Source organism: Amblyraja radiata, chromosome 25, assembly GCF_010909765.2.
Source record: "Amblyraja radiata isolate CabotCenter1 chromosome 25, sAmbRad1.1.pri, whole genome shotgun sequence".
Taxonomy (NCBI): domain Eukaryota; kingdom Metazoa; phylum Chordata; class Chondrichthyes; order Rajiformes; family Rajidae; genus Amblyraja; species Amblyraja radiata.
In genome coordinates this window covers 28,887,745-28,914,995 of record NC_045980.1, presented here as the reverse complement: position 1 = coordinate 28,914,995, position 27,251 = coordinate 28,887,745, and the positions used below count along the sequence as shown (strand labels likewise).

The 27,251-nt window shown below is 48.3% G+C and overlaps 1 protein-coding gene across 4 annotated transcripts in view; it reads left to right on the top strand.

Moving 5' to 3' along the window:
- The first annotated feature begins 1,159 nt into the window (after positions 1-1,159).
- The window catches only part of msi1 (musashi RNA binding protein 1), a 131,218-nt gene continuing 105,126 nt past the window's right edge, over positions 1,160-27,251 (top strand). For 2 of the 4 annotated variants that reach the window (XM_033043649.1, XM_033043650.1), the window contains exons 1-5: positions 1,160-1,325; positions 1,660-1,700; positions 2,130-2,211; positions 2,481-2,565; positions 20,924-20,965. In XM_033043649.1, the coding sequence (XP_032899540.1) occupies positions 1,189-1,325; positions 1,660-1,700; positions 2,130-2,211; positions 2,481-2,565; positions 20,924-20,965 (387 nt within the window). In that variant the 5' untranslated portion in view covers positions 1,160-1,188. Of the gene's footprint in view, positions 1,391-1,659; positions 1,701-2,129; positions 2,212-2,480; positions 2,566-20,923; positions 20,966-27,251 lie in introns of all 4 variants that reach the window. The other 2 variants (XM_033043651.1, XM_033043652.1) reach the window with 2 other exon arrangements.

The window sequence follows — 27,251 nt, the reverse complement described above, 5'->3', positions numbered from 1 at the left end:
CATGCCGAAAATCACTAAACAAAAAGTCTCTAAGTGCTAATTCTAGCGGGAGGGGGTGGGGGTGTGTGGAGGTTTTTCCACTGACCAATACAGACGATGCTACCTATTCCTCGTTCTCTCCATCTGTAAATAGCAGCGGACCACCCACTCCGCTCGGTCTCGGAGCCCGCTCATTAAAGAAAGGACCGAAATAGGTCTGATTTCATTTTATTTTAGAGAGAAGAAGCAGAGTTCCACAAGCCTCGACACCCCCCCCCCCCCCACCCGGTCGGGGAAAGTGCTGAGGTTTCAGACGGTGAAACCGTGGAAAAAAATGTGAATGCCCTGTTATCCATCTGGTGGATACGGATGTCATTGTGCCCCGGAGTTTGGCCGGTTCCCGACTAATAATCTTCCTTTAAATAAGCGGCCCACGTGGAATTCCCAATAAATTAAAAAAAAAAAAAAAAGTATCGGACGATTGTCTTGTAACTTTCTGCCCGTTGTCACAGCGGTGGGGGAGTCCGGTTGTCCCGGAGACTAGACCCCGGAGGTCAGTGGCCACCGGTATAGGGAGGGGGGGATAGAGGGGGTGAGAGGGGAGAGAGGCAAGGGAGAGACAGAGAGAGAGGGGGGGGGGGGGGGGGGGGAGAGATAGGGATGTGGGGAGAGCGGGGGAGGAGAGAGATGGTGGGCGAGAGATGGGGGGAGAGAGAGAAGAAGAGAGAAATGAGGAGGGAGAGGGATAGAGACAAGGGTGGGGGGGAGGGAGAGAGGGAAGGGAGAGAGGGAAAGGAGAGAGGGAATGAAGAGAGGGAAGGAGAGAGGGAGGGAGAGAGGGAAGGAGAGAGGGAAAGAGGGAGAGAGAGAGGGAAGGAGAGAGGGAAGGAGAGAGGGAGGGAGAGAGGGAAGGAGAGAGAGATGGAGGGAAGGAGGGAGAGAGGGAGAAAGAGGGAGAGAGAGAGGGAGAGATGGAGAGAGAGAGTGAAGGAGAGAGGGAAGGAGAGAGGGAAGGAGAGAGGGATGGAGAGAGGGAAAGAGAGGGAAGGGATAGACGGAGAGGGCACCGAGCACAGAAGGCGGGCCCATGCCCGGAGACGGGGCGGGCGGCTCCTCCTTTCGGTGGGAAGGAAGGAGGGGACTGGGGGAGGAACGGGGAGGGGTGAGAGGGAGGGAGGGAGGAGGAGGAGGGGGGGTTCAGGCCGGGTCATGAAGAGCCGCTCGGCCGGGCTGCCCCTTCCCTCCCTCCCTCCCGCCAGTGACGATCCCTTGCTCCCCGCCACCCCCCCTCTGTGCATCCCTACCTCTGCGATACGGGCCCTTACTTGCCTGGCTGGGACTGGAAGGTAATGGAGGCGGACGCAAACCAAGCCAACTCGGTCCTCAGTACCGACTCACAGCACGATCCCTGGTACAGGAGCTCAAATCCAATTCATGTATTTAGTATTTTTTTAAACAAAAAAAAAAATCACATTTAATTCTTCATAATGAAACTTTTAAAAAAATAGCTTTTTTGGGGGGATAACATGGTTCTGTGTAAAATTGTAGTGTTGGCTTTCAAAGGGTGGCTCGGGGTAACGGCCCAAGTTACTTTTTTTGTCTTTAACTGTGTATGTGTGTGTGTGAGGTGCCAACATGGCCGAATCCCGTGTCTGAGTAGTGTCTTTGTCTTTTTTTTAGCAAAATGTTCGTCGGGGGACTGAGCTGGCAAACCACACAAGGTAAGGAGGGTCGAACTACACCTCTCTCCCCAAACTTTCCCCCTTTTTTATATATTAAAAAACCCAACTTCTGTTTAAATTTTTTTTTTAATTCGGTATAATTCTGTATATTTCCCCCCCCCCATTTGTGTGTGTGTGCATACAAATCGCGGGTACATTTTCTTTGAAACATAGTTCCCCCACCCCCCATTAGTTTAAACGTTAATCCTACACTCTCCCCGTGGTTTTATTCATATAATTTGAGTGCTTTAATAATCTGATGCCGTTTGAGGCAGCGTTTATGCACTGGCTTTATGTTTAATTAAAGTCGTTAATACACCTTTGTTTAAAAAAAAACACACACACACACACACACATTCTAGTGGCGACTGTTTTATCCCTGGTTCTGACTTGTTCCCTCTCGTCTCTCTTTTTTTTAAACTTTAACAGAAGGTCTGAAGGAATATTTCTGTAAATTTGGGGATGTAAAGGAGTGCATGGTGATGCGGGATCCTGTTACAAAACGATCAAGGTAAGGGAGCGAACACTCTTTCTCTTTTTGATTGTTGTTGCAAACTTCGCTTTTTGAAATGAATGGACGGATGGATGCCTGGTATATGAAATCTAAAATCTCTCTCCTACTCCTTCCCCGTGTGTTCGGATTGCTACACGATGTATCGTTTCACCGACCCCATTCTGAGTGAACTCTCGCTGCTGCTGCTGCTGCTGCTGCTGCTGCTGGAACAACAACAACTAAATAAATAGTGAATCGCTTCTTTTTTTTGTAATTTATTTTTTTAGAGGATTCGGCTTTGTCACTTTTGTTGACCAAACGGGCGTAGATAAAGTTCTGGCGCAACCGAGACACGAACTCGATTCTAAGACGGTAAGTGATTTGATTCTCTCCCCTCTTCCTCCCACTGAATCGTGTGTGAGCAATGGCAGAGTTGTTGTGAGGTGGTGTACGGGGCTGAGAACGGCCGAGGCCGGAGCCGGGTCAGATTTCTAGGTTTCTGATTGCTCCCATTCCCCTCCTCCCTCCCTCCACCTCCCCCCCCACCTTGGCCCTTTCAAAGACACACCGAGCCCACGTCATGTGTGTTTGTTTGCTTTCCAATTCAGGCATGTTGGTCCCAAGTTTTCCCAGTTTAGCAAAAACCCAGCTGTCTTAAATAGTGCAGTGTGTGGAGTGGATCTGGGCAGAAACTAGGATTAGGAGTATGGAGGGGAGAGGGGTAGAGGAAAGACAGTGGTGGTGGGCTGGAGGAGGAGAGGAGTGGGGGGGGGGGGGGAGCTGGAGGAGAGCAGTGTGGAAAGAGGAGGACTGGAAGAGGGGAGGAGTGTGGTGTGGGGGGGGGGGGGGGGTTGGAGGAGAAGAAGAGTGAGGAGGGGGGGGGGGGTTGGAGAGAGGATTGGGCAGGGGTTTGTGTGTGTGTGTGTGAGGAGTGCAGGATGAGAGGGAGGGAGGGGGGGGGGGCAGGAGGAGGGGAAGGAGTGTGTATGGAGAGGGGGCCAGGTGGAGAGTGAGGGGTGTGGGACAAGGGTGGGGACAGGGGGGGGTGGGGCGTGAGAGAGTGAGAGAAAAGAGCACTTGTGTTTCCCACAGAGACTATTGGCAAGGCAACAGGAGGAGGAGGGGGGGAAGGGGGTGGGGTTAGGATCATAAATAGGTCAACACTCATTCATCCATTAGGGCAACACTCTCTGCATTAAAAAAGATAACCGTCCTTTGGCTGTAGAGGGGATCCAAGCCCCAGCTTTTGGATGCGAGTTTATTTGGAACAGATGAAGTTCAATCACTATTGCAGCCCAGGGACTGATGTTATGTGTTGGTCAGTGGATGCAGGTCCAGATTAGTGTGTGTGTGTGGAGCGACCGATCTGGAAGCAAAGGCTCTTACCTGGCAGATGTGGAGTTGGTTGGGCTTGTTTTCTGCTGTTCCTTTATTCCAGAACACATTCTCTGTGCACACCAACTCCCCCCCCCCACAACCCTGCCCCCAATTTTTTTCACATGTTGTGTACTCTTGGTCACTAATCTACTTAGAGACCGGCTTGCTTCTAAATTGGATTAAGCATCATCAGATAAACAGTTTTTTGAAGGTTTTGCAGTTTATTGAACTACTTGTGAAGGTGGTTGGGGGGGGGGGGGGGTGACGAGAAGGGAGCGTGCCAAATTGGGTCCCTGTATCAGCTATTTCACCCCCCCCCCTGAATCTAGTATCGTGTGGGTTGCACATACCAGGCTCCAGAGTGTGAGGGTGTGCAGTGGAGGTGATTTGGTGGGTGGTGGGGGTGGGGGGGGGGGAGAGACTATTGCAACTCGTGCCCTTAGTTAATCCGTGTGTAGGAAGGAACTGCAGATGCTGGTTTACACCGAAGATAGGCACAAATGCTGGAGTAACTCGGCGGGTCAGGCAGCATCTCTGGAGCAAAGGAATAGAATAGGTGACGTTTCGGGGTCGAGGCCCTTCCTCTGACCCCCTAAATCGGTTGTTTTCCCCGTTTTTATAGTCCCTGGACAACTTGTTCCATGTTAATAAAAACACAAACACTTCCTTTGGCCTTGCAGAGTGTTTGTGGAGCACACTTCAGGAGCGCCGTGGGTTGTGGCATTGAACTGATTTGTGCTCTGTCCAGATTGTAGCCTGCGGAGCAGACGTTTATCCCGTTGAGCCAGGGTTGGTCTAGTGTTTGAAGTAGCTTTCGTGCAGCGCCACTACCTGCTCTTTGCCTTTTTCTAAAGCCCTTTTTAAATTATTCATCCAACATTCGTCCATTTGAGAGATGCCATTGAACGTGCTTCGAGGCAGTGCACTGCAACTCAACTTTTTAAAATATATACCTATAAACAAATATAAATAGAGACACATGCTCTCCTTGATTGTGTTGTTGTCTTGTCGACATCCTCGCTGGTCCTTCTATAGCCAGCCACTGGAACAGAGTCGGTGCCCTGGATTTTGTTTCCTCGCCTCTGTGGCCATTTTATTTTGATGTCGGTCTGAGCTGAATCATTGGGTGGTGACGTGCTGTTTGTTCCAGGGGGAGTACCATGGCAGAATCTAATCCCAACCTCCTCCGTGTGCCTGCTCTTTCCAGCTGCGCTTCCGAGATAATTGTCAGGAGCTTGAATCCGAGGTGGTGCCTGGGGGGGGACTTGTTTACCACTAAGTTACTGGGGTGGGCCACTTGACTTGAGATTAATTTAATTTGGCGCTTTTTGTTTTTGAAGAGAGGGGTTGATTTTAATAAATTAGTTGTTGGTGAGAAGTCTTGTTTGATTGTATCGGATGCTGGAAAGTTAAACATGGATGGCACTCAGAGTCACTGGAAATTGAAGGTGTGTATTCCGTCCATGTGGGAAGTTCGGTTAGTGATGGGTGGTGTCAGTGGCTGGGTTAGTGAGCAGTTATGCTTTGATAACAGGTACACAAAAATGCTGGAGAAACTCAGCGGGTGCAGCAGCATCTATGGAGCGAAGGAAATAGGAGTTTCTCCAGCATTTTTTGTGTATCTTTGATTTTCCAGCATCTGCAGTTCCTTCTTAAATGCTTTGATAACAACCTTGTGTATGAAGCCTTGGGCTTGCGTTTCATGAGGACCTGGGGATTTCAAAACGGGACACGGAGCATTATTTTCAATCTATCCTTGCTGGTCATGAATGTTTAATTGTCGGGACAGGCAGCATCTGTGGAGCGAAGGAATCGGTGACGTTTCGGGTCGAGACCCTTCTTTAGACTTCCTTCTCTCCAGAGATGCTGCCTGTCCCGCTGAGTTACTCCAGCATTTTGTGTCTACCTTCGATTTAAACCAGCATCTGCAGTTCTTTCCGACACATATTTAATTGTCGTATGTACTGACAAGAGAACAATGAAATTCTGACTTGCAGCAGCACAACAGGACTGTAGTTGCGTAGCGTGATGTGATCCCACTGGTTCTACACTTGGCGGGTTGTTTATGAACATGTTTTGAGATATGGGGGAAGGTAGATATTTACCGGGAATAAACAATAATAAAAGTATTTGTTGAGGCAGCATTTCTTACTCATTCCAACCTGTCTTCGAGGTGTAGTTGGCTGGCCTTCTCATCCATTTGTAGTCTACATAATGAAATGATATCAGGCAGGGAGTTTGTGGCTTTCGATCCTGCATCAGGATGGGACTGAGTTTGAGTTTACTTGATTGTCACGTGTACCGAGGTACAGTGAAAAGCCTTTGTTGTGTGCTAACCAGTCAGCAGAAAGGCAATACATGATTACAGTTGAACCATCCACCGTGTACAGACACATGATAAAGTGAATAACATTTAGTGCAAGATAAAATCCAATCTGAGATAGTCCAAGGGTCTCCAATGAACTAGATCGTAGCTCTGGGTCGCTCTCTAATTGTTGATAGGACGCTTCAGTTGTCTGATAAAAGCTGGGAAGAAACTGTTCCTGACTCTGGAGGTGTGCGTTTTCACACTTCTGTGTATTTTATTCCCTGGCTGGAGCAGCATGTAAGGCAATGTGCCCACACTTGTCTCTTGGGAAGATGGAGTTCTGGATTGAGTGCTTCGAAGATTTACAAGGATGTTGTCAGGACTCGAGAGCTTGAGCTTGTAGGGAGAGGTTAGAAACATAGAAACATAGAAAATAGGTGCAGTAGGAGGCCATTCGGCCCTTCGAGCCAGCACCGCCATTCATTGTGATCATGGCTGATCATCCCCTATCAATAACCCGTGCCTGCCTTCTCCCCATATCCCTTGATTCCACTAGCCCCTAGAGCTCTATCTAACTCTCTCTTAAATCCATCCAGTGATTTGGCCTCCACTGCCCTCTGTGGCAGGGAATTCCACAAATTCACAACTCTCTGGGTGAAAAAGTTTTTTCTCACCTCAGTCTTAAATGGCCTCCCCTTTATTCTAAGGTTGAGCAGGCTGGGTCTCCCTCCATTCCTTGGAGTGCAGGAGGATGAGGTTTGATCTTGTCGAAGTGTACAAAATCATGAGAGGAATGGTCTCTTGGCCAGAGTAGGGTAATCGAGAACCAGATGACATAGTTTTAAGGTGAAGGTGGGAAGCTTGAATGGGAACCTGAGGGTTAACCTTTCCACACAAGTTGTATGGAACAAGTTGCCAGAGGAGGTTGAGGCAGGGTCTATCATAACATTTAAGAAACAATGAGACGGGTACATGGATAGGACCGGTTTAGAGGGATATGGGCCAAATGCAGGCAGATGGGACAAGTGTAGTTGGAGCATGTTGGTCAATGTGGTGAAGTTGGGCTGAAGGACCTGTTTCAATGCTGTAGGACTTGGAATGTGACTCTAAAAAAGTTCAGGTTTACATTTGTCACAGCAACGAGGTCTAGTGAAAAACTTAGTGTTACATGCTATCCAATCAACTCGTATCGTACGATACAGAAATACTGTCAAGTCAAACTCAAGTACATTGGGTAGAGCAACAGAGAAGATGGGGAGTGCAGAATCTAGTTGTCAGCATTGCCTGTGGAACTGTGGCGTTGCATATTCCAATGTCCAAGGCTGGTTCTGAAGTACACAACGATAGTACACCTTGTATTTGAGGAAGCCCGTCTGTGGGCCACCAGTCAAATGTATGACTCCTTATTGGTGTGGGGCCTGTTATATTATAGCTGACTGTATGATTCTGTGCATCCAGAAATGCAGAGAGTATTCCATCACATTCCCGAATTGTCACTTGGAAGGAGAGGGAGAGAGATTGAAGATTCAGGAGATGGATAAATTGCAATAAAGTACCAACCTTGGTCCTAGTAGCTACCAAATAAGTAGACTTATTTGTCTGTGTAAAGACACAACATGCTGGAGTAACTCAACGGGTCTGGCAGCATCTCAGGACCATGTGGATAGGAATCGGTGTTCTCGAGAGATGCTGCCCGACTCGCTGAGTTACTCCAGCACTTTGTCTTTTTTTCCTTTAGTGTATCAGCACTTGCAGTTCCCTGTGTCTTCTTTTATTTGTCTGGCCCGTTCTCTAGATGACTGGTTTGATTGTAACACAATAGAACACCAAATTGCAGGTGGTTGGCCGGTGATGAGGGCGTGGATCTTTGACACTGTGAATGCTACCTTTTGCTCATGTGATGGGGACAGAGTCAGGACATTCAACCCATCAGGTCTACTCCGCCATTCGATCATGGCTGATAGCGCTTGGGCCTGGCTGCCATGCAGACATGGACTGCTTCATTATCTGAGGTATCGCAAGTGGCACTGTGACCCGCAGTTGGAAGTGAACTCGTGCAAGACCACTGAATGTGCGGACAAGATCACGATGAAGTCGTTCAACCCCCATGGACTATTTTCCCTGGTGTCATCGTCCCTTTGGTTTCCCAAGCCAGTCCTCCCATCCCACTTGTTGTATTTGTCTCCTTGTTGTCCTTGTTTGGACACCGGGCTTGCAATGGACACGTTGTGATGGAATCAGTTTCCTGTTGCCGAACTAACTGGCCACCAGAGTTTATGACTAGATTTGTTCAGTTTTGAGATACAGTGTGGAAATGGGCCCTTCGGCCCATCGAGTCTACGCCAACCATCGACCACCCGTGCACTGGCTCCATGTTATCCCACTTTTACTTCCACTCCCTACACACGAGGGACAGTTTACAGAGGACCAATTGACCTACACACCTGCACGCCTTTGGGATGTGGGAGGAAACTGGAGCACTTGGAGAAGACACCCACGGTCACAGAGAGAATGTGCAAACTCCGTACAGACAGCACCCGAGGTCGGGATTGAACCTGGTGCTGTGAGGCAGCAGCTCTACCACTGTGCCGCCGTGCCACCCAAATGTGGCTGGTTTGTGGAAGCCTGTCCTTGTGTTGGCTTTTGAATTGCTTGGCCCTGACTGGAAACTGTCCTCTCTTCCAATTTAGCAAGCTGGCTCCCGGTCTCCAAGTGCACTTGATGCTACGTTTGGCGTGCGGTTCTATACTTGCTGAGCATGAGCGAGACAGAGTTTAGAGATACAATGTGGAAGCAGGCCCTTCGGCCCGCCAAGTCCACCCCGACCAGCGATCGCCTGTACACTAGTTCAGAGTTAACCCAAGTTAACATCCTTGTCCACACTGGGGACAATTTACAGAAGCCAGTTAACCTACAAACCAGCACGTCTTTGGGGTCTCGTGTAGAATGTGCAACCTCTGTACAGACAGCGCCCAAGGTCAGGATCGAACCCGGGTCTCTGGCGCTGTGAGGCAGAAGCTCCACCTTTGACTAACTAACTATTGGCTCAGCGGAGGAGTGAGTTTGTGGTGAGCAAAGAGATTGCTGATTTGTAATTGAATCCAGTTCTGCTGATAACTGAGCAATTGTGAAAGGCTTTGAATTCCGAGTTGCTGGATCAGTTGCTTATTATTTTCCACCTGGCACTGTAGAGGGACATGAACCTCCTGGGTGTGGTGGTGGGACTTGGTGTCTCCATGGACTAGGGCTGTATGGTTCACTTCACCAGCGCAGTCTGCAACTGGTAGATAGATGATCTGGGGTGAGGTCACATTGAACTAGTGTTTGTTCCCAGTCCACCTGCTGCAAGCCCAGTGGGAACTAGTGAATGTTCCCAGTCCACCTGCTGCAAGCCCAGTGGGAACTAGTGAATGTTCCCAGTCCACCTGCTGCAAGCCCAGTGGGAACTAGTGAATGTTCGAAGATCTGCCTTTTGGGTCGTCCTCGAACAACCTTCTTTGTTGCCACTTTAGTTTAGTTTAGAGATACAGCGCGCAAACGGGCCCCTTCAGCTCACCGAGTCCGTGCCGACCAGCGATCCCCGTTCACTAACACTACCCCGCACACACTAGGGACAATTTGTAAAAATTTCCAAAGCCAATTAGCCTACAAACCTGAAGGCAGGTACAGGATACTGAGTTGGATGATCAGCCATGATCATATTGAATGGCGGTGCAGGCTCGAATGGCCGAATGGCCTCTACTCCTGCGCCTATTTTCTATGTTTCTATGTCCGTCTTTGGAGTGTGGGAGGAAACCAGAGCACCCGGGGAAAACTTGCATGGTCGCGGGGAGAACGTACAAACTCCGTACAGACAGCACCTGTGGTCAGGATCGAACCTGGGTCTCTGGCGCTGTGAGGCAGCAACATCTACCGTTGTGTCACCGTGCTGCTGCTGTTTGATGTAGTGGGAAGTGGTGGGGGGGGGGGGGGGGGGGTTGTTGGTGATCCTAGGCGGGAGGGGGAAGGTTTCCATGTCTGGGTGGAAAACAGAAGGCATACAACTGTTTGGATTTAGCTCGGGCCTCTGAAGACATTAAATCTCTTTCCCAAGGCCTCATTACACACGTGCCAGTCGTGGTTGTTGTGTAGCGATTGGGAGCAAGAACCCTCCTTGTGTTCTTGTCCTGGCAGTGTTAGCTTGATGGATACTGGAGAATCAACCCTCCCACGACTGCAGATCCCCCCCCCCCCCCGCTCCCACCTCACTCTTTGACAGATTTTTCTCCAGAAAATAAATGAAAAGGCCTGGATGAAGTGGCTGGGTAAACTGTATCTCACTGACAGGGTCATCTTTGTTGCACCTGCATTCATTTTCCTGTGATTTATTAGGGTGTCAATGAGGCAGATTGTCACTGGGGATTAAGCTGAACTCCAACCTAAGGTCATTAAAAAAAAAAACCTGTCACATTGCATATCGATATAAGTCGACGTAAGCCTTATAATAGCCTAGTCAGGAGATGTTTCCAATTGTCCTTGAGAAAACCCTCACAACCCTTAAGCAAACTTTGAATCACGTTATTTTTGTGCTCCTTTTTGAAGCAGCGTCTATCCAAATAATTTGGCAAATCTAAAAACAAATTAAATGCACAACAATTCACTCCAACCAATATCAGAGCCAGTTAGTTTATTGACTACACTGCCCTGTAATCACATTGAGTTTCCTGAAAGCTTTGGGATTTGAAGGATGATATGGTGGATTATAATCTCATTCATTATTCACCTGGTGGGACTGAGCGATCTCCCGGACATCACAACCCACTGTGAAGGGATCTACGCCCTGTGTTTATAGATCTGTTGACCAGGTTGATGGATGGGGCAAACTGTCCCATTGTTCACTTCATGCTTCCATTCCCCTCAATCCTGACTAGCTCGTGTCTGAACAGGAGAACTTTTTGCAGTTTTCTTCCACCCTAGTTAATATCTCGCTGGTTGCTGGTGGTTTTAAGGGCCCAGAGTCGGGATGAGGCCTTAGTAGGTGCTGTGGTCAAGGGGAAAGCAATTGGCCTCGTCTTGCTCTATGGCACCCCCTGCTGGTTGAACATCAAGTTCTGACTGTGTTGTGATGACCTTCAGCTTGTCACGGTTCATGCACAATTAATTCTTTTTTTGTAAAAGTCCAAGACTACAGTTTTTAGTTAAAGCTCAAAATGAGGATAGAAGCTCAAATTGAGTTGGAGCTCTTAAAGCTAGCGGTGTCCAGGGATATGGGGGGAAGGCAGGTACGGGGTACTGATTGTGGATGGTCAGCCATGATCACACTGGCTTGATGGGCCTAACAGTGGCCTGTCACCAATAACTCCTGCACCTATTGTCTATTGAGACCCAGGAACTAGGAGCAAAAGGTACCGTGGGTGCTGCTACTAAACTCATTGTACCCTTAAAGCTAATTTTTTTTATAAGAAATGTAGATATAATAGTGATTTTGTCCGTTGGCATTGATAGATGCTAAATGATTTGGATTTTATTCCTTTCAATGAGAACTTAATCTCATCTGATGAATGACAGCTGTTTTTACATTAAAACTTGAGTAATATCTTTGAACTGAAAATTTTGTGTTGAGATTTTCTTTCTCATTCAATTGGATTTTAAGACTATATGCTTATTGGTTTACTAGCAGAGTTGTGGTGGGGAGGAGAATTTTCATGGTGGAATCTCTGGTCCACATCTGCTGGGGATGGAGACAACACTGTGACTAGGAAGAGAAATGGCAGGTGGAATTGTATCCTGACAATGAAGATGATAGATTCTAGTATGATTAATGTTGTTAAGTTTATTATGGTCATATGTACTGAGGTACAGTCAAAAAAACGTTTTATTGCAGTCAGCCGAAATATTACATGATTACAATCGATCCATCCACAGTGTAACTGATACAGGATAAAGAGAATAACATATCGTGCAAGGCAAAGTCCGATTAAAGATAGCCCCACAATCTCCAATGAGGTAGATGGTAGCTCAGGGTGTACACATTCATTGGAAACAAGGAACTGTAGATCTTGGTATACCAAAAAAAAAGACAGTGTTGGAGTAACTCAGCGGGTCGGGCAGCATCTCTGGAGAACACGGATAGGTGACCTTTCAGGCTGGGACCTCCTTTAAGAAGGGTCTCTGGACCTGAAATATCATCTATCCATGTTCTCCAGAGATGCTGCCTGATCTGCTAAGTTACTCCAGTACCTTGTGTCCTTTTGGTTTTTATTCACATTGTATAGTAGAACATTAAGAACCACTGAAGCACAAAGGAATTGTTGTGCCCGTGAGCGAGGGGCCTTGTAGGCAGCAGTCTCACCGGTAGATAAGGCATCGTGGATACTTGGCATCATTAGCCACGACATGGAATGTAAGAGGAAAGAGATGATGATACTACTAGGTAACATGTCAGTTGGGCCACAACAGGTGGACTGGGTGCAATTCTGCTTGTACTAGTGTTGTGTTCAGTACAACTAGAGGAGGTGCAGAGGAGATCCAACCAGGTGTTGCCTGGATTGGAGTATTTTCTCCGTGGTGAGAGACTGGATAGGATTAGTTTGTTTACCTTCATAAGAGATAGGAGTAGAATATGGCCATTCGGCCCATCAAGTCTACTCTGGCCATTTGATCATGGTCGCTTTATCTCTCCCTCCTAACCCCATAGAAACTACATTGGTGCAGAGGAGGCTGAGCTGAGACATGCATCAGGTGTATAATAGTATGAGAGGCAGAGATAATATAGATCTAGTTCCCTTCCCCAATAGCTCAGGTGTTTGTCATCATGGGACTTGGGATTAAGGTGAGGGATAAGAGATTTAGAGTTAACTGCACAACACTGCCGTGGTAGAATTGCTGCCCTATAGCCCCACAGACCAGGGTTCGATCCTGACCATGGGTGCTGGTTACATTTAGTAGTTACTCCAGCACTGTCCTTGTGTTCTCCCTGTGATCACACAGGTTTCCTCCAGGTGAAACAATGAAACACAGAAAATAGTTGCAAGAGTAGGCCATTCGGTCCTTCGAACCAGCACCGCCATTCAATATGGTCATGGCCGATCACCCAAAATCAGTCCCCCTTCCCGCTTTCTCCCCGTATCCCTGGATTCCATTAGCCTCGAGTGCTCCCGTTTCCTCCCACACTCCAAAGACGTACCGACCAGGTTGCAGGTTAATTGGCTTCGGTACAATTGTAAGTTGTCCCCAGTGTGTCAGGTTGTGCTAGTGTACGGGTTTATCACAGGTTGGCGCAGACTCGGTTCGGTGCACTGGAGGGCCTGTTTCCACGCCGTATCTCTGAAGTCTGATGGTATAAGATAAGGGATAGGAAATTGTGAGCAGATTTGAGGAAGAATATTTTTTACCCAGAATGTGTTTGAAATGAAACAAGCTAACGGAGAGGATGAAAGGGCCAGGTGAAAGGCTCTTGTAATGGTTAAGGGTATAGTTTAGGGTGGAAACAGGCCCTTCGGCCCACCGAGTCCGCACTGACCAATGATCCGCGCACATTAACACCACCCTACACACACACACACACACACACACGAGGGACAATTTTTACATTTTATACCAAGCCAATTAACCTACAAACCTGTACGTCCTTGGAGTGTGGGAGATCTCGGAGAAAACCCACGCAGGTCACGGATGAGAAGGCACAAGCACCCGTAGTCGGGATCGTAGCACCCGTAGTCGGGATCGAACCCGGGTCTCTGGCGCTGTAAGGCAGCCTCTCTACCGCTGCGCCACCGTGCTGCTCTTTAAACATCAACACCATGATCCTGAGCTGGATGTGTGAAAATGGAATTGGCATAGATAGGCCCTTTGGCTTGCATAGACATGATGGGCCGAAGTCCCTGCTTTGTCAATCTGTTTTGACAATTTACTTTAACCTGGGCACCTGCTACTGCCTGGGAATGTAAGGTGCAACGGTTTCTACATATCCCAGAGGCCACGGGTCTTTATGCATTATCCCCCGTGTTCTTGTGCCTATGGTAACACTGTGCGAGCTGATTAAACAGTTTCTTCATCCACAAAAGGAAATCCTATTCTAAATACCAAGAGTCCAAAACCTGTTTGTTTTATCAAGCAGGGCTTAACAATAATCGGCTAAACCTCCACTCGGGTTTGAGATAGGGAGATTGTTTCACGCTGCTGAGAGATTGTAATCAGAAAGGGTCGCTTTCCAAAAATGAATAATATTGCTGTGGTTTACTGAATGTGATGCAAGCTGGGTTAACCTACACTAGCACTGGGCAAGCACACGCCAGGCTCTTTGACCCACTATGTCAGTGTTGAACACAAAGCCAAGTTAAAGTAATCTCCTCTGCCTGCACGTGATCCGTATCCCAACATTCCCTGCATATCTCTGCTTATCTAAAAGCCTCTTAAATGCCACTGTCATGTCTGCCTCCACCATCACCCCTGGCAGCGCACTCCAAGCACTCTGTTTCTAAATAAAAAACACTTGTCTCGCACATCTCCTTAAAGCTCTCACCTTAAAGTTATGCCTAAAAGCTTTGACATTTCCATCCTGGGGGGGAAACGGGTTCTATACCTATCATAGTTTTATCTACTTCTGTGAGAATTCCCCTCGGCCTCCAGCTCTCCAGACAAAACAATCTCAAATTTGTCCAACCTCTCTTTACAGCTGATATCCTTTTGGTAAACCTAGTCTACTGTACTCTCTTCAAAGCCACGTCCTTCCTGCAATGGAAGTGCCGGATACCCGGGTTCGATCCTGACTGTCGGTACAGAGTTTGTTTGTTCTCCCCTTGACCTGAATGGGTTTTGTCCGGGTGCTCCGGTTTCCTCTCGCACTCCAAATACGTACAGGTTTGCAGGTTACTTGTAAATTGTCCCTCGTGTGCGTGGGATAGTCTTGGTGTGCGGGGATCGCTGGTCGGCGAGGACTCGTCGGGCCGAAGGGCCTGTTTCCGCGCTGTATCTCCAAACTAGACTCCATGCAATACTCCAAATGCACCCTAGCCAGAGTCCTATAAAGCTGCAACTAGACTTCCTGACTTTTGTGCTCAATGCCTGACTGATGAAGGCTAGCATACCACAAGTCTTCTTTAGAAGTCTGAATAAGGGTCTCAACCCGAAATGTCACATAGAAACATAGACAATAGGTGCAGGAGTAGGCCATTCGGCCCTTCGAGCCTGCACCGCCATTCAATATGATCATGGCTGATCATCCAACTCCGTTATTCATATTCCTTTTCTCCAGATATCTGATCCGCTGAGTTACTCCAGCTTTTTGTGTCTACCTTCTTTGCCACTGTAGCTTGAGTTGCGACTCTCAGGAAGTTATGGACTTGGACAGCAAGATCCCTCTGTACATCAATGCTGTTAAGAGTCTTGCTCTTTCCCTGCATTTGGCTATCACAAGTTATAGGGGTAGAATTCGGCCCATCGAGTCTATTCTGCCATTCAATCGTCGCTAATCTATGCCACCTAATCCCATTTTCCTGCCTCCTCCCCATATCCATTGACACCCGTTCTAATCAAGAACTTGTCTATCTGTGCCTTAAAAATACCTCCCAAGGAGACTCACACTTGCTCAAATTAAATTCCATCTACCATTTCTCCACCCATTGCTGTAGCTAATCTCTATCCCGCTGTATATTTTGACTGTCTGCAGCTCCACCAATGTTGGTGTCGTCATTGTCTACATTCAGGCTGGAATATTCATGCAGCGGTGTGACATTTAGTCCGCTTTGACCACACATAATGCGATCTCAGAAATCCAGATTATATTGTCAGGCAAAATGAAGTATGCAAACTTGCATTTAAAAGAGCTGCTTTTGTTTCTCCGAGATCGCGTGTTTACAGGCAAATAAGGAAAAGGAGACTGGAGGTAATGGCACGGCTAAGCTGGGAGCTAGTATGGACCAGATGGACGAAATGGCTTCCTTCTGTGTCATTACTTGGCTTTAGAGAGACTGCACAGAAACAGGCCCTTCGGCCCACCGAGCTGCGATCTCCTAGCACTATCCTATACACACTAGGGACAATTTACATTTTGACCAAAGCCAATTAACCTACAAACCTGAACGTCTTTGGAGTTTGGGAGGAAACTGGAGCACCCGGAGAAATCCCACGCAGTCACATGGAGAACGTGCAAACTCTTTACAGACAGCGATCGTAGCCAGGATTGAACCCGGGTCTCTGGTGCTATAAGGTAGCAACTCGACCACTGCCCCACCGTGCTTCCCCCTTTACCGATTTGTATTTAGCTGCGAATCCTCAGCAGTTGTGCCAAACTGGTATCAGATAAACTTGCGTTAGTGTTGGCTTGTCCATGTGGCCTCCGTTCTATTGGAATCCCAGGAAAGAGCGGCTAATCCACATCCTGACCATGATGTCCCCACGTGTGCAGTGATCACCAGATTGTCACCTGCAGTGTCCAAAGTGTAAACAGACCAACTTTTCATCTAGGGTACACAAAATTGCTGGGGAAACTCAGCGGGTGCAGGCTAGTTTAGTTTAGAGATAGTGCGGAAACAGGCCCGTCGGCCCACCAGGCCCGTACCGACCAGCGATGCCTGTGCACCAGCACTATCCCTCACACTAGGAACAAATTTAAAAAAAAAATGTTTTCACCGAAGCCAATTAACCTACAAACCTGCGCGTCTTTGGAGAGTGGGAGGAAACCGGAGCACCCGGCGAAAAACCCACGCGGTCACAGCGAGAACGTACAAACTCCATACAGACAGCGCCCATAGTCAGGATTGAACCCGGGCCTCTGGCGTTGTAAGGCAGTAATTCTACTGCTGCGCCACTTTGCATGGTTAATATCAATAAATTGAATTGTATTGTATTGTATCTTAAAAGTACTGCTGGGCCAACTCAACGAGTTGTGTCAGGACTATTCAACCCTGCGGCAGGGGACTTGACCCAAAACCCAGGTTCGATCCTGACTACGGGTGCTGTCTGTATGGAGTTTGCACGTTCTCCCTGTGACCGTTATTGTTATATACTCGTACCAGCTGCCGTTATATACAGTTATTGTTACTGATCTATACAGATGCAGTTTAGTTTATAGTCACGTGTACCAAGGTACAGTGAAAAGCTTCTTGTTACCTGCTATCGCTTGACCCCCTCCGTTCTTCCAGCAGAGTTGATACAGATTCCAGCGTTTGAGGTTGTGCTGGCGTTGCCATTCGGAATGTATTTGGATTTTTACTGTTTTCCCAGCTCTGCAGAAGGTCAGAAGCCCTTTGGAGCTGTTGTGGCCGTAGTTGAAAGGGTTTGTTGATGAGGGTTTGGATTAATGTGGAGCAGATTAAAATTATTAAGAGTTTGGACGCAGTAGACGCAGGAAACTTGTTCCCGATGTTGGGGCAGTCCAGAACCAGGGGCCGTAGGGGTAAGCCATGTAGAACGGAGATGAGGAAAAACGTTTTCACACAGAGGGTAGTGAATCTGTGGAATTCTCTGCTTCAGAAGGTGGCGGAGGCCAATTCTCTGTATGCTTTCAAGAGAGAGTTGGATAGGGCTCTTAAAGATAGCGGAGTCAGGGGATACGGGGAAAAGGCAGGAACGGGGTACTGATTGTGGGTGATCAGCCATGATCACAATGAATGGCGATGCTGGCTCGAATGGCCAGCCTACTCCTGCACCTATTGTCTATTGTACAGATGAGTCATTGTCTAATTGAACAGTGAGGCTGGTGTGTGTGGTTGGTTGAATGACTACTCTTGCTTCAAAGGCCGATGCTATATTCCATCTGCTGACCCTGCTAAATCCAACACACTTGGACTCTCGATCCCTTCTACACTGTACCATGTGATAGAGGAGGAATGTGTCTGTTGATCACCTCAGACCTGACTAAAAAATGGATGTTGTGGGGAATTGCTTGCCGTCTATTCGAAATTCCCGGTGCTGTTTTTAGGAATGCAGGAACTTTTGAATCCTGACGGAACCTGGTCAGAACCATTGGCTGAGTGCTGCATGCCTTGGGTGAGATGGTTCAGCTTGTGGATAAGAATCACAAGGGGCCTTCTGTGAAGCGATGCCCAGCAAGACTACTCATCGCGATTTGGTCTTTGAATTCAATGCATGTGCTGTAGCCCTTGGTACCAGAGCAAAGTGGGACAACCAACAGCAGTTGGTACGAGTAACCAGCAATAGATTCGTGGAGGAGAAACAAAACTGCAGACGCTAGTTTATACCAGAGAGATGGACACAAAGTGCTGGAGTAGCTCAGCGGGCCAGGCAGCATCTCTGGAGAAAAAGGAAGGGTGACGTTTCAAAACTTCACACGTCCTATTTCTCCAGAGATGCTGCCTGACCAGCTGAGTTACTCCAGTACTTTGTTGTCTGTAATAGATTCTAGGACATCTCTGGTCATTTTGGGCCAGGGTGACATCAGATGCTGAAGCCCATTTGGGATCTGTAAACAAATGTTATTGTTGTTCCTGGGTACAGAGGAGATTTACTAGAATGTTGCCTGGGTTTCAGCAACTAGGTTACAGAGATAGGTTGAACAAGTTAGGTCTTTATTCTTTGGAGCGCAGAAGGTTAAGGGGGGACTTGATAGAGGTCTTTAAAATGATGAGAGGGATAGACAGAGTTGACGTGGTTAAGCTTTTCCCACTGAGAGTAGGGAAGATTCAAACAAGAGGACATGACTTGAGAATTAAGGGACAGAAGTTAAGGGGTAACATGAGGGGGAACTTCTTTACTCAGAGAGTGGTAGCTGTGTGGAATGAGCTTCCAATGAAGGTGGTGGAGGCAGGTTCGATTTTATCATTTAAAAATAAATTGGATAGTTATATGGACGGGAAAGGAATGGAGGGTTATGGTCTGAGTGCAGGTAGATGGGACTAGGGGAGAATACGTGTTCGGCACGGACTAGAAGGGCCGATATGGCCTGTTTCCGTGCTGTAATTGTTATATGGTTATATTGAGGCAGCACTCTCCCCATCCGTTCCCCATGTCAGTGAAGCTTTGTGGTACAGTGCCTGAGACCCAGGTTCGATCCTGACTACGGGTGCTGTGTGATAATTTACACACTGATAGTTTCAGTCGGATCAGTGTCCTAGATCTTGTTGGTGTATCTCATCAACCCCTCATCCTCATTACTTTCCTCTGCCACCCCATTTTCTGATCTCTGAACCGGGGATTTCGGAATGATGCCGTCTGTAACACTGCTGCCTCGCACTGCTCCAGAGACCCAGGTTCGATCCACATCTTGGGTCCTATCTGCGTAGAGTTTGCACATCCTTTCTGTTACTGTGTGGGTTTCCTCCTGTCCTCCAGGTTCTCGTGTCCAAAGGCCACGTGGGTTGGTGGATTAATTAACGCCCGTAAAATTGCCTCCCCAGCCCAGTGTGGCGTTTATAGCCAGTGGATGGGAAGAACAGCCCCTATGTTCTCTTGCAGTAACCTACACTGTATGTGTTTGTGTGTTGAGGCAGAGAACATTAAGGCAGTACAAGTATCTAGAAGTGAAGCAAGATCTAGGGTTATAGGGAGACGGATGAGACTGATTGACTGTAGACTATGGAGATACAGCACGGAAACAGGCCCTTCGGCGCACCGAATCCACGCCGATCGGCGATCACCCATACACTAACACTATCCTATACACTCACGACAATTTTATAACTTACCAAAGCCAATTAACCTACAAACCTGGAGTGTGGGAGGAAACCGGAGCACCCGGAGAAAACCCACGTGGTCACAGGGAGAATGTGCAAACTCCATACAGACTGCACCCGTAGTCAGGATCGAACCTGGGTCTTTGGCGCTGTAAGGCAGCAGCTTTATCGATGTGCCACTGTGCCGCCCGTGATGTGATTGGATTGATCTATCATGAGCTGCCACAGGCGTGATTAGCTAAATGTATACATGTTGGGCTCCGTGTTATCCAAGTTGAAACTCACTAGAATGATATCTGTGGCCTGCCATGATTGAACTATAGTTAATTTCTATGTTAATTAATTCATCTTATTTAAGATTTAAATATAACCAAGACCTGTCCAAATCTGTGGCTAGCTAACCGACCAGTGCAACCTTTGCAACCTCAGCTGATAGCGTTTGCAACTTGGGGAAACACTTTATGATGCAGTCAATTCTTGAATCCTTCTGTGACGCAGGAGCCTCCTTAGGTTAAAAAATACAGTTCTGTAGTTCGGAGAAGGATGGTCAGGGGGCATTTCCGTGCTCTGTATATCCCATGGTTCAGCACCAGTCGGGTCCAAGGAGTAGAGTGTTTCTATCTAGTAGTTCGAGAAACTGAGACTTGAATATCGGTTCTTATTTTGCAATTTTGTCCAATTTATTGTGTTTTGGGTGTAAGAACTCGACAAGCTGGTCTGAAGGTGAGGTGCTCCAATATTTCTGAGATCTTTTCGGAGCACAAATTAGGCAAGATGCCCATAGATTGCTATCCAACTGACCCCCTTGATGAAGAAACATAAAAAATAGGTGCAGGAGTAGGCCATTCGGCCTTTCGAGCCTGCACCGCCGTTCAATATGATCATGGCTGATCATCCAACTCAGTATCCCATCCTTGCCTTCTCTCCATACCCCCTGATCCCTTTAGCCACAAGGGCCACATCTAACTCCCTCTTAAATATAGCCAATGAACTGGCCTCAACTACCTTCTGTGGCAGAGAATTCCACAGATTCACCACTCTCTGTGATTTTCTCATCTCGGTCCTAAAGGACTTCCCTCTTATCCTTAGAAGGCGTGGTGAATGCACCCCTTCTAAGAAGAAGGTGTGAGCAATGATGGCCACCAGCCTGACCTATTGAAGCTGTTTCCATTCTTGCTGTTGTATGTTGAGAGTGGGTGAAAAATCAGCTTGCCTGTATTATCCACTCCAGATGATCCGACATTAAACTGATGTCTGATTACATGAATTGGTTCAAAACAGCGTTTTAAAATGGTTAACTTTCCACTTGGTCTCTGATGGGACTGGACGTGGTTAGTTCTTTGGTCTCGTCTCCAGCAGCGTGATTCTTGTGTGAGCTTTGCTATTGTGGGCTGAATGATTTAATCATCTGTTCTGTTTCCTTCCTGCACAGATCGATCCCAAGGTGGCTTTTCCACGGCGAGCACAACCAAAGGTAAGGTTCTTGTGTGCGCTCCTGGGTCTGCATCTGATTTTTATTCCCTCTGAGGTGGAGGCAGGAGTGATTTAAGTTTCTTCACATGGAGGTGGGTGAGAAGCATCCCCAGGTCCCAGCTTTCCAAATCTTCCCAAAGAGATACTTTAAAATAGGCGCCACCCTGCCCCCTCTCCCCCGCTCTCTGAAGAAGGAGCAGACTCTTCTGGGATCTGATCCCATTGTCACCCTTGGTTGAGGGGGGTATGGACCAAACGCGGGTAAATAGACTTTAGAGATACAGCGCTGAAACAGGCCCTTATGCCCACCGAGACTGCGCCGACCAGCGATTTCCCCATAGACTAACACTAACCTACACACACTAGACACGATTTTTACTGAAGCCAATTGATCTACAAACCTGCACGTCTTTGGGATGTGGGATGAAACCAGAGCACGTGGGGAAAACACAGGAGGTCAAGGGGAAAACGTACAAACTCTGTGCAGACAGCATCCGTAGTCAGGATTGAACCCGGGTCTCTGGTGCTGTAAGGCAGCGACTCTACCGCTGCGCCACTTGTCAGGACTGGCTTAGGTGGGGCATCTTGGTCGGCATGGACGAGTTGGGCCAAAGGGCCTGTTACCATGCTATCTGGCTCTATGAGTAAAGAGTGGCGGTTCTTTGCAGACCAGCCTGCTGAATGCGTGTGGGCTAGCAGTGTCACTGAGTGGCACTGCACTGGGTGATTTGTCCCACTGCCACCACCAATCTCCAGCTCCAGGTCAATGGGCTACACCCTCAACGGCATCTGCCAACCTAACCAAGTTGGCACTTGTGGTCTCTGCTTCCAAGGAGTCCACTGCTTTCAATAAGAAACTCTGGAGCAGCCATTTGGAGAACCAATACTAAATCCAGTGTGATTGTAATTGCTCCACGTTTGTTGGTGCTTTTAATGCCACGTGTCCAGTCCCACCACCGATTTTCCGGCACCTGTGGTTCCAGAGCCTTTCTGGATTATCCGTTCGGCCGGACCAGCAGAGGTCATGGCCTTGAGGGACCGAAATAACCATCATGCTAAGTCTGCCGCGGTAGTCGGCTTTGGGAATGGATCTGTCGGCTCTGGCCGGGCTGGAGTTCCACAGCCCTGGCCGCAGAAGGCAAATTCCACCCGCCGATCGGCACGTAAATGTCTTACCCGGCCAAGGCGCCACATTTTCGGGGGGTGGGGCGGGGGGACTTCCAGAGCGATTTCAAGTGTGTTCATAATTTTGTCCAGATTAAGAAGGCACCGGGACTGGCCAGTTGCTGGAAAATTCAACCTGTACTGAGGTGCAATTGAAATTTTCTTTTTGCATACAGTTCAGTAGAAGTAGTGCTATACACAAGTATAGAATCTTAGATTCATTACGAGTGCATAGGAATAGTACACTAGGACAGTATACAATAGTCGCCAATCCCAATCAAGAATCTGTCAATCTCCACCTTAAAAATATCCATTGACTTGGCCTCCACAGCCTTCTGTGGCAACCCATCTCCCCAGGCCCGCAACCATGGCGTGATCTTTGATTCCACCCTCTCCCTTGAGCCTCACATCCGCCATGTCATTAAAACCTCCTTCTTTCACCTCCGCAACATCGCCAAAATCAGACCCTCTCTCACACCTCCCGCTGCTGAAAGACTCATCCATGCCTTCATCTCCTCCCGACTGGACTATTGCAACTCACTTCTCCTTGGCATCAGCTTCACCTACATCAACCGACTCCAACTGGTCCAGAACGCAGCTGCCCGACTCATCACCCACACCAAATCCTGGCATCACATCACTCCAGTCCTCAAACAACTTCACTGGCTTCCCATCTCCCACCGGATCACTTACAAAATCCTGGTCCTCACCTACAAAGCCCTCCACCATCTGGCCCCCCCATATCTCACTGACCTCCTCTCCCCCTACCAACCCTCACGGTCCCTCAGATCCACATCAGCCGGTCTCCTCTCCATCCACAAGTCCAACCTTCGCAGTTTTGGGGACAGAGCCTTCTCCAGGGCAGCTCCCAGGCTCTGGAACTCCCTCCCCCAACTGATCCGCAATTCCGTGTCCCTCACCATCTTCCAGTCCCGCCTCAAGACCCATCTCTTCACCTCTGCCTATCCTTAGCCCCACGTCCCCCTCCCTTTTCATCTGTGCTTGAATTACCTCATATTGTGTTTTGAATTGAATTCTGTCTTTAATTTGTGTACTAGTCATGTCTCTACTATTTATTTCATTCCGCTTACATGTTTTTCCTCTACTTGCTAAATTTTTGTAAGGTGTCCTTGAGACTCTTGAAAGGCGCCCATAAATAAAATTTATTATTATTATTATTAGTTTTCAATGCGCTACCAGGTTGGGAGTTGGATAGCTCAGTCAGTAGAGTATCAGATCTTTGGCACAGTAGAACTGCTTGCTGCCTCACAGACTCATGTTCGATCCTGACCTCGAGTACTGCCTTTGTGGAGTTTGTACATTCTCCCTGTGACCGCGTGGGTTTCCTCCGGGTGCTTCGGGTGGTTGAGGGGGGTATGGACCAAACGCGGGTAAATAGACTTTAGAGATACAGCGTTGAAACAGGCCCTTGTGCCCACCGAGACTGTGCCGACCAGCGATTTCCCCATAGACTAACACTATCCTACACACACTAGAGACGATTTTTACTGAAGCCAATTGATCTACAAACCTGCACGTCTTTGGGATGTGGGATGAAACCAGAGCACGTGGGGAAAACACAGGAGGTCAAGGGGAAAACGTACTAACTCTGTGCAGACAGCATCCGTAGTCAGGATTGAACCCGGGTCTCTGGTGCTGTAAGGCAGCGACTCTACCGCTGCGCCACTTGTCAGGACTGGCTTAGGTGGGGCATCTTGGTCGGCATGGACGAGTTGGGCCGAAGGGCCTGTTACCATGCTATCTGGCTCTATGAGTAAAGAGTGGCGATTCTTTGCAGACCAGCCTGCTGAATGCGTGTGGGCTAGCAGTGTCACTGAGTGGCACTGCACTGGGTGATTTGTCCGACTGCCACCACCAATCTCCAGCTCCAGGTCAATGGGCTACACCCTCAACGGCATCCGCCAACCAAACCAAGTTGGCACTTGTGGTCTCTGCTTCCAAGGAGTCCACTGCTTTCAATAAGAAACTCTGGAGCAGCCATTTGGAGAACCAATACTAAACCCAGTGTGATTGTGATTGCTCCACGTTTGTTGGTGCTTTTAACGCCACGTGTCCAGTCCCACCACCGATTTTCCGGCACCTGTGGTTTCAGAGCCTTTCTGGATTATCCGTTCGGCCGGACCAGCAGAGGTCATGGCCTTGGGGGACCGAAATACCATCATGCTAATAAGTCTGTCGCGGTAGTCGGCTTTGGGAATGGATCTGTCGGCTCTGGCCGGGCTGGAGTTCCACAGCCCTGGCCGCAGAAGGCAAATTCCACCCGCCGATCGGCACGTAAATGTCTTACCCGGCCAAGGCGCCACATTTTCGGGGGGTGGGGCGGGGGGACTTCCAGAGCGATTTCAAGTGTGTTCATAATTTTGTCCAGATTAAGAAGGCACCGGGACTGGCCAGTTGCTGGAAAATTCAACCTGTACTGAGGTGCAATTGAAATTTTCTTTTTGCATACAGTTCAGTAGAAGTAGTACTATACACAAGTATAGAATCTTAGATTCATTACGAGTGCATAGGAATAGTACACTAGGACAGTATACAATAGTCGCCAATCTCAATCAAGAATCTGTCAATCTCCACCTTAAAAATATCCATTGGCCTCCACAGCCTTCTGTGGCAACCCATCTCCCCAGGCCCGCAACCTTGGCGTGATCTTTGATTCCACCCTCTCCCTTGAGCCTCACATCCGCCATGTCATTAAAACCTCCTTCTTTCACCTCCGCAACATCGCCAAACTCAGACCCTCTCTCACACCTCCCGCTGCTGAAAGACTCATCCATGCCTTCATCGCCTCCCAACTGGACTATTGCAACTCACTTCTCCTTGGCATCAGCTCCACCTACATCAACCGACTCCAACTGGTCCAGAACGCAGCCGCCCGACTCATCACCCACACCAAATCCTGGCATCACATCACTCCAGTCCTCAAACAACTTCACTGGCTTCCCATCTCTCACCGGATCACTTACAAAATCCTGGTCCTCACCTACAAAGCCCTCCACCATCTGGCCCCCCCATATCTCACTGACCTCCTATCCCCCTACCAACCCTCACGGTCCCTCAGATCCACATCAGCCGGTCTCCTCTCCATCCACAAGTCCAACCTCCGCAGTTTTGGCGACAGAGCCTTCTCCAGGGCAGCTCCCAGGCTCTGGAACTCCCTCCCCCAACTGATCCGCAATTCCGTGTCCCTCTCCATCTTCCAGTCCCGCCTCAAGACCCTTCTCTTCACCTCTGCCTATCCTTAGCCCCACGTCCCCCTCCCTTTTCATCTGTGCATGAATTGCCTCGTATTGTGTTTTGAATTGAATTCTGTCTTTACTTTGTGTACTAGTCATGTCTCTACTATTTATTTCATTCCCCTTACATGTTTTTCCTCTACCTGCTAAATTTTTGTAAGGTGTCCTTGAGACTCTTGAAAGGCGCCCATAAATAAAATTTATTATTATTATTATTAATGAGTTGCACAGATATACATCAGAATTAGTGGTACATTTTAACTTTGTGCTCTAGTGTAAAATGGCTAAGATGAAAACCAATGCCCCTGAACTTGTTGAAACTCTTTGCTGGTTTAAAAGACCCCTTGTCGTTGTGTTAATGGAACTGGCACCGTATAACCTTGTAGCAACGGTTGCTTTTGGACTGGGTTGGCCGAGAGAAGATTCTGAGTAAATAATTCATTTTTATTTTCCTTCCAATTGAATAATATTTGAAGGTAGACAAAAATGCTGGAGAAACTCAACGGGCGAGGCAGCATCTATGGAGCGAAGGAAATAGGCAAAGTTTCGGGCCGAAACCCTTCTTCAGACTGATGTGAAGGTGGGGGGGGCAGGAAGAAGAAAGGAAGGAAGGATATTTGAGAATAATATTTGAGTTGGTTTGTTCTTCAGATCTGCTGGGATTCCCACTGTGCTGAGGAGAGCATTGTGGAGCGGCTGACCAGATCTGTGTGACATATTGCCCATATTAACAATGTGCCAGACTACTGATTGCCACCAACTTCTTATGGGGTTACCATGCCGCGCCCTTGGTAACAAGGGGTCTATGTCAATCGGTCAGTTTTTAATGCAGCAAGCAATCTTTGCAATGACCAGAGCCACTGACGACCTTTAGCATGGGACCGACCGTACCAGATGCTGAGGATAGACACAAAAAGCTGGAGTAAACCAGCGGGACAGGCAGCATCTCTGGGGGGAAGGAATGGGTGCTGCGCCCCACTCATTAATCAACGATAGATTATCCATCTCGACTCGAAACGTCACCCATTTCTTCCCTCCATGGGTGACATTTTGGGTCGAGGCCTGGGTGAAGGGTCTCGACCCGAAACGGCACCTATTCCTTTTCTCCAGTGATGCTGCCTGACCCGCTGAGTTACTCCAGCATTTTGTGTCTGGCCTTCGGTGTAAACCAGCATCCTGCTCAGGGTTTTTCTGGAACACTCAATTAAAACCTGGTTGCAGGGAGAGGACTCATCACCATCACATCCAAAGTGTTGGCTGGCAGTACCTGTACTAGTAAACGGGGTAAGGGGTCCACCATTTTAACACGTCACCCTGGGAGCTCAATCCACCTCCATGGAGGTATCACTGGCGGGGAGATCGGCACAGTGGTGAGGCTGGTGGAGCAGCTGCCTCACCATGCCAGACACCCCCTGGTTCGATCCTGACTCTCGTGCTAAACGGCCATTAAACTCCTGCTGGCCTGATTGCTTGACGCTGTCTGAAGAACAGGGTCTCGACCTGAAATGTCACCCACTCCTTCCCTCCAGAGATGCTGCCAATCCCGCTGAGCTACTCCAGCTTTTTGTGTCTGTCCACTGCTCCCTTTTCCTTTGTTTTGAGCTCAGTTTCCACAGCTCGTTGATTCTAGTGTTGACCTTGATCCAATCCATTCCCGCTCTGACCGAGTGCTCGTGGCTGCAGATTCCAGTGCACTTTGCTCCACTTCCTCCCACGTCCTTCAGAACTGTTTTCCCTTGACTGTGGCCTGTTGCTGGGCCTGATCTTGCGTATCTGTTCTTGATGCCCTTTCTCTGAATTGATCTATCTTAATTTTCTGCCCCAGCAGTATGAATATCAATTTCTCTAACTTCAAGTAATCCTTGCTTC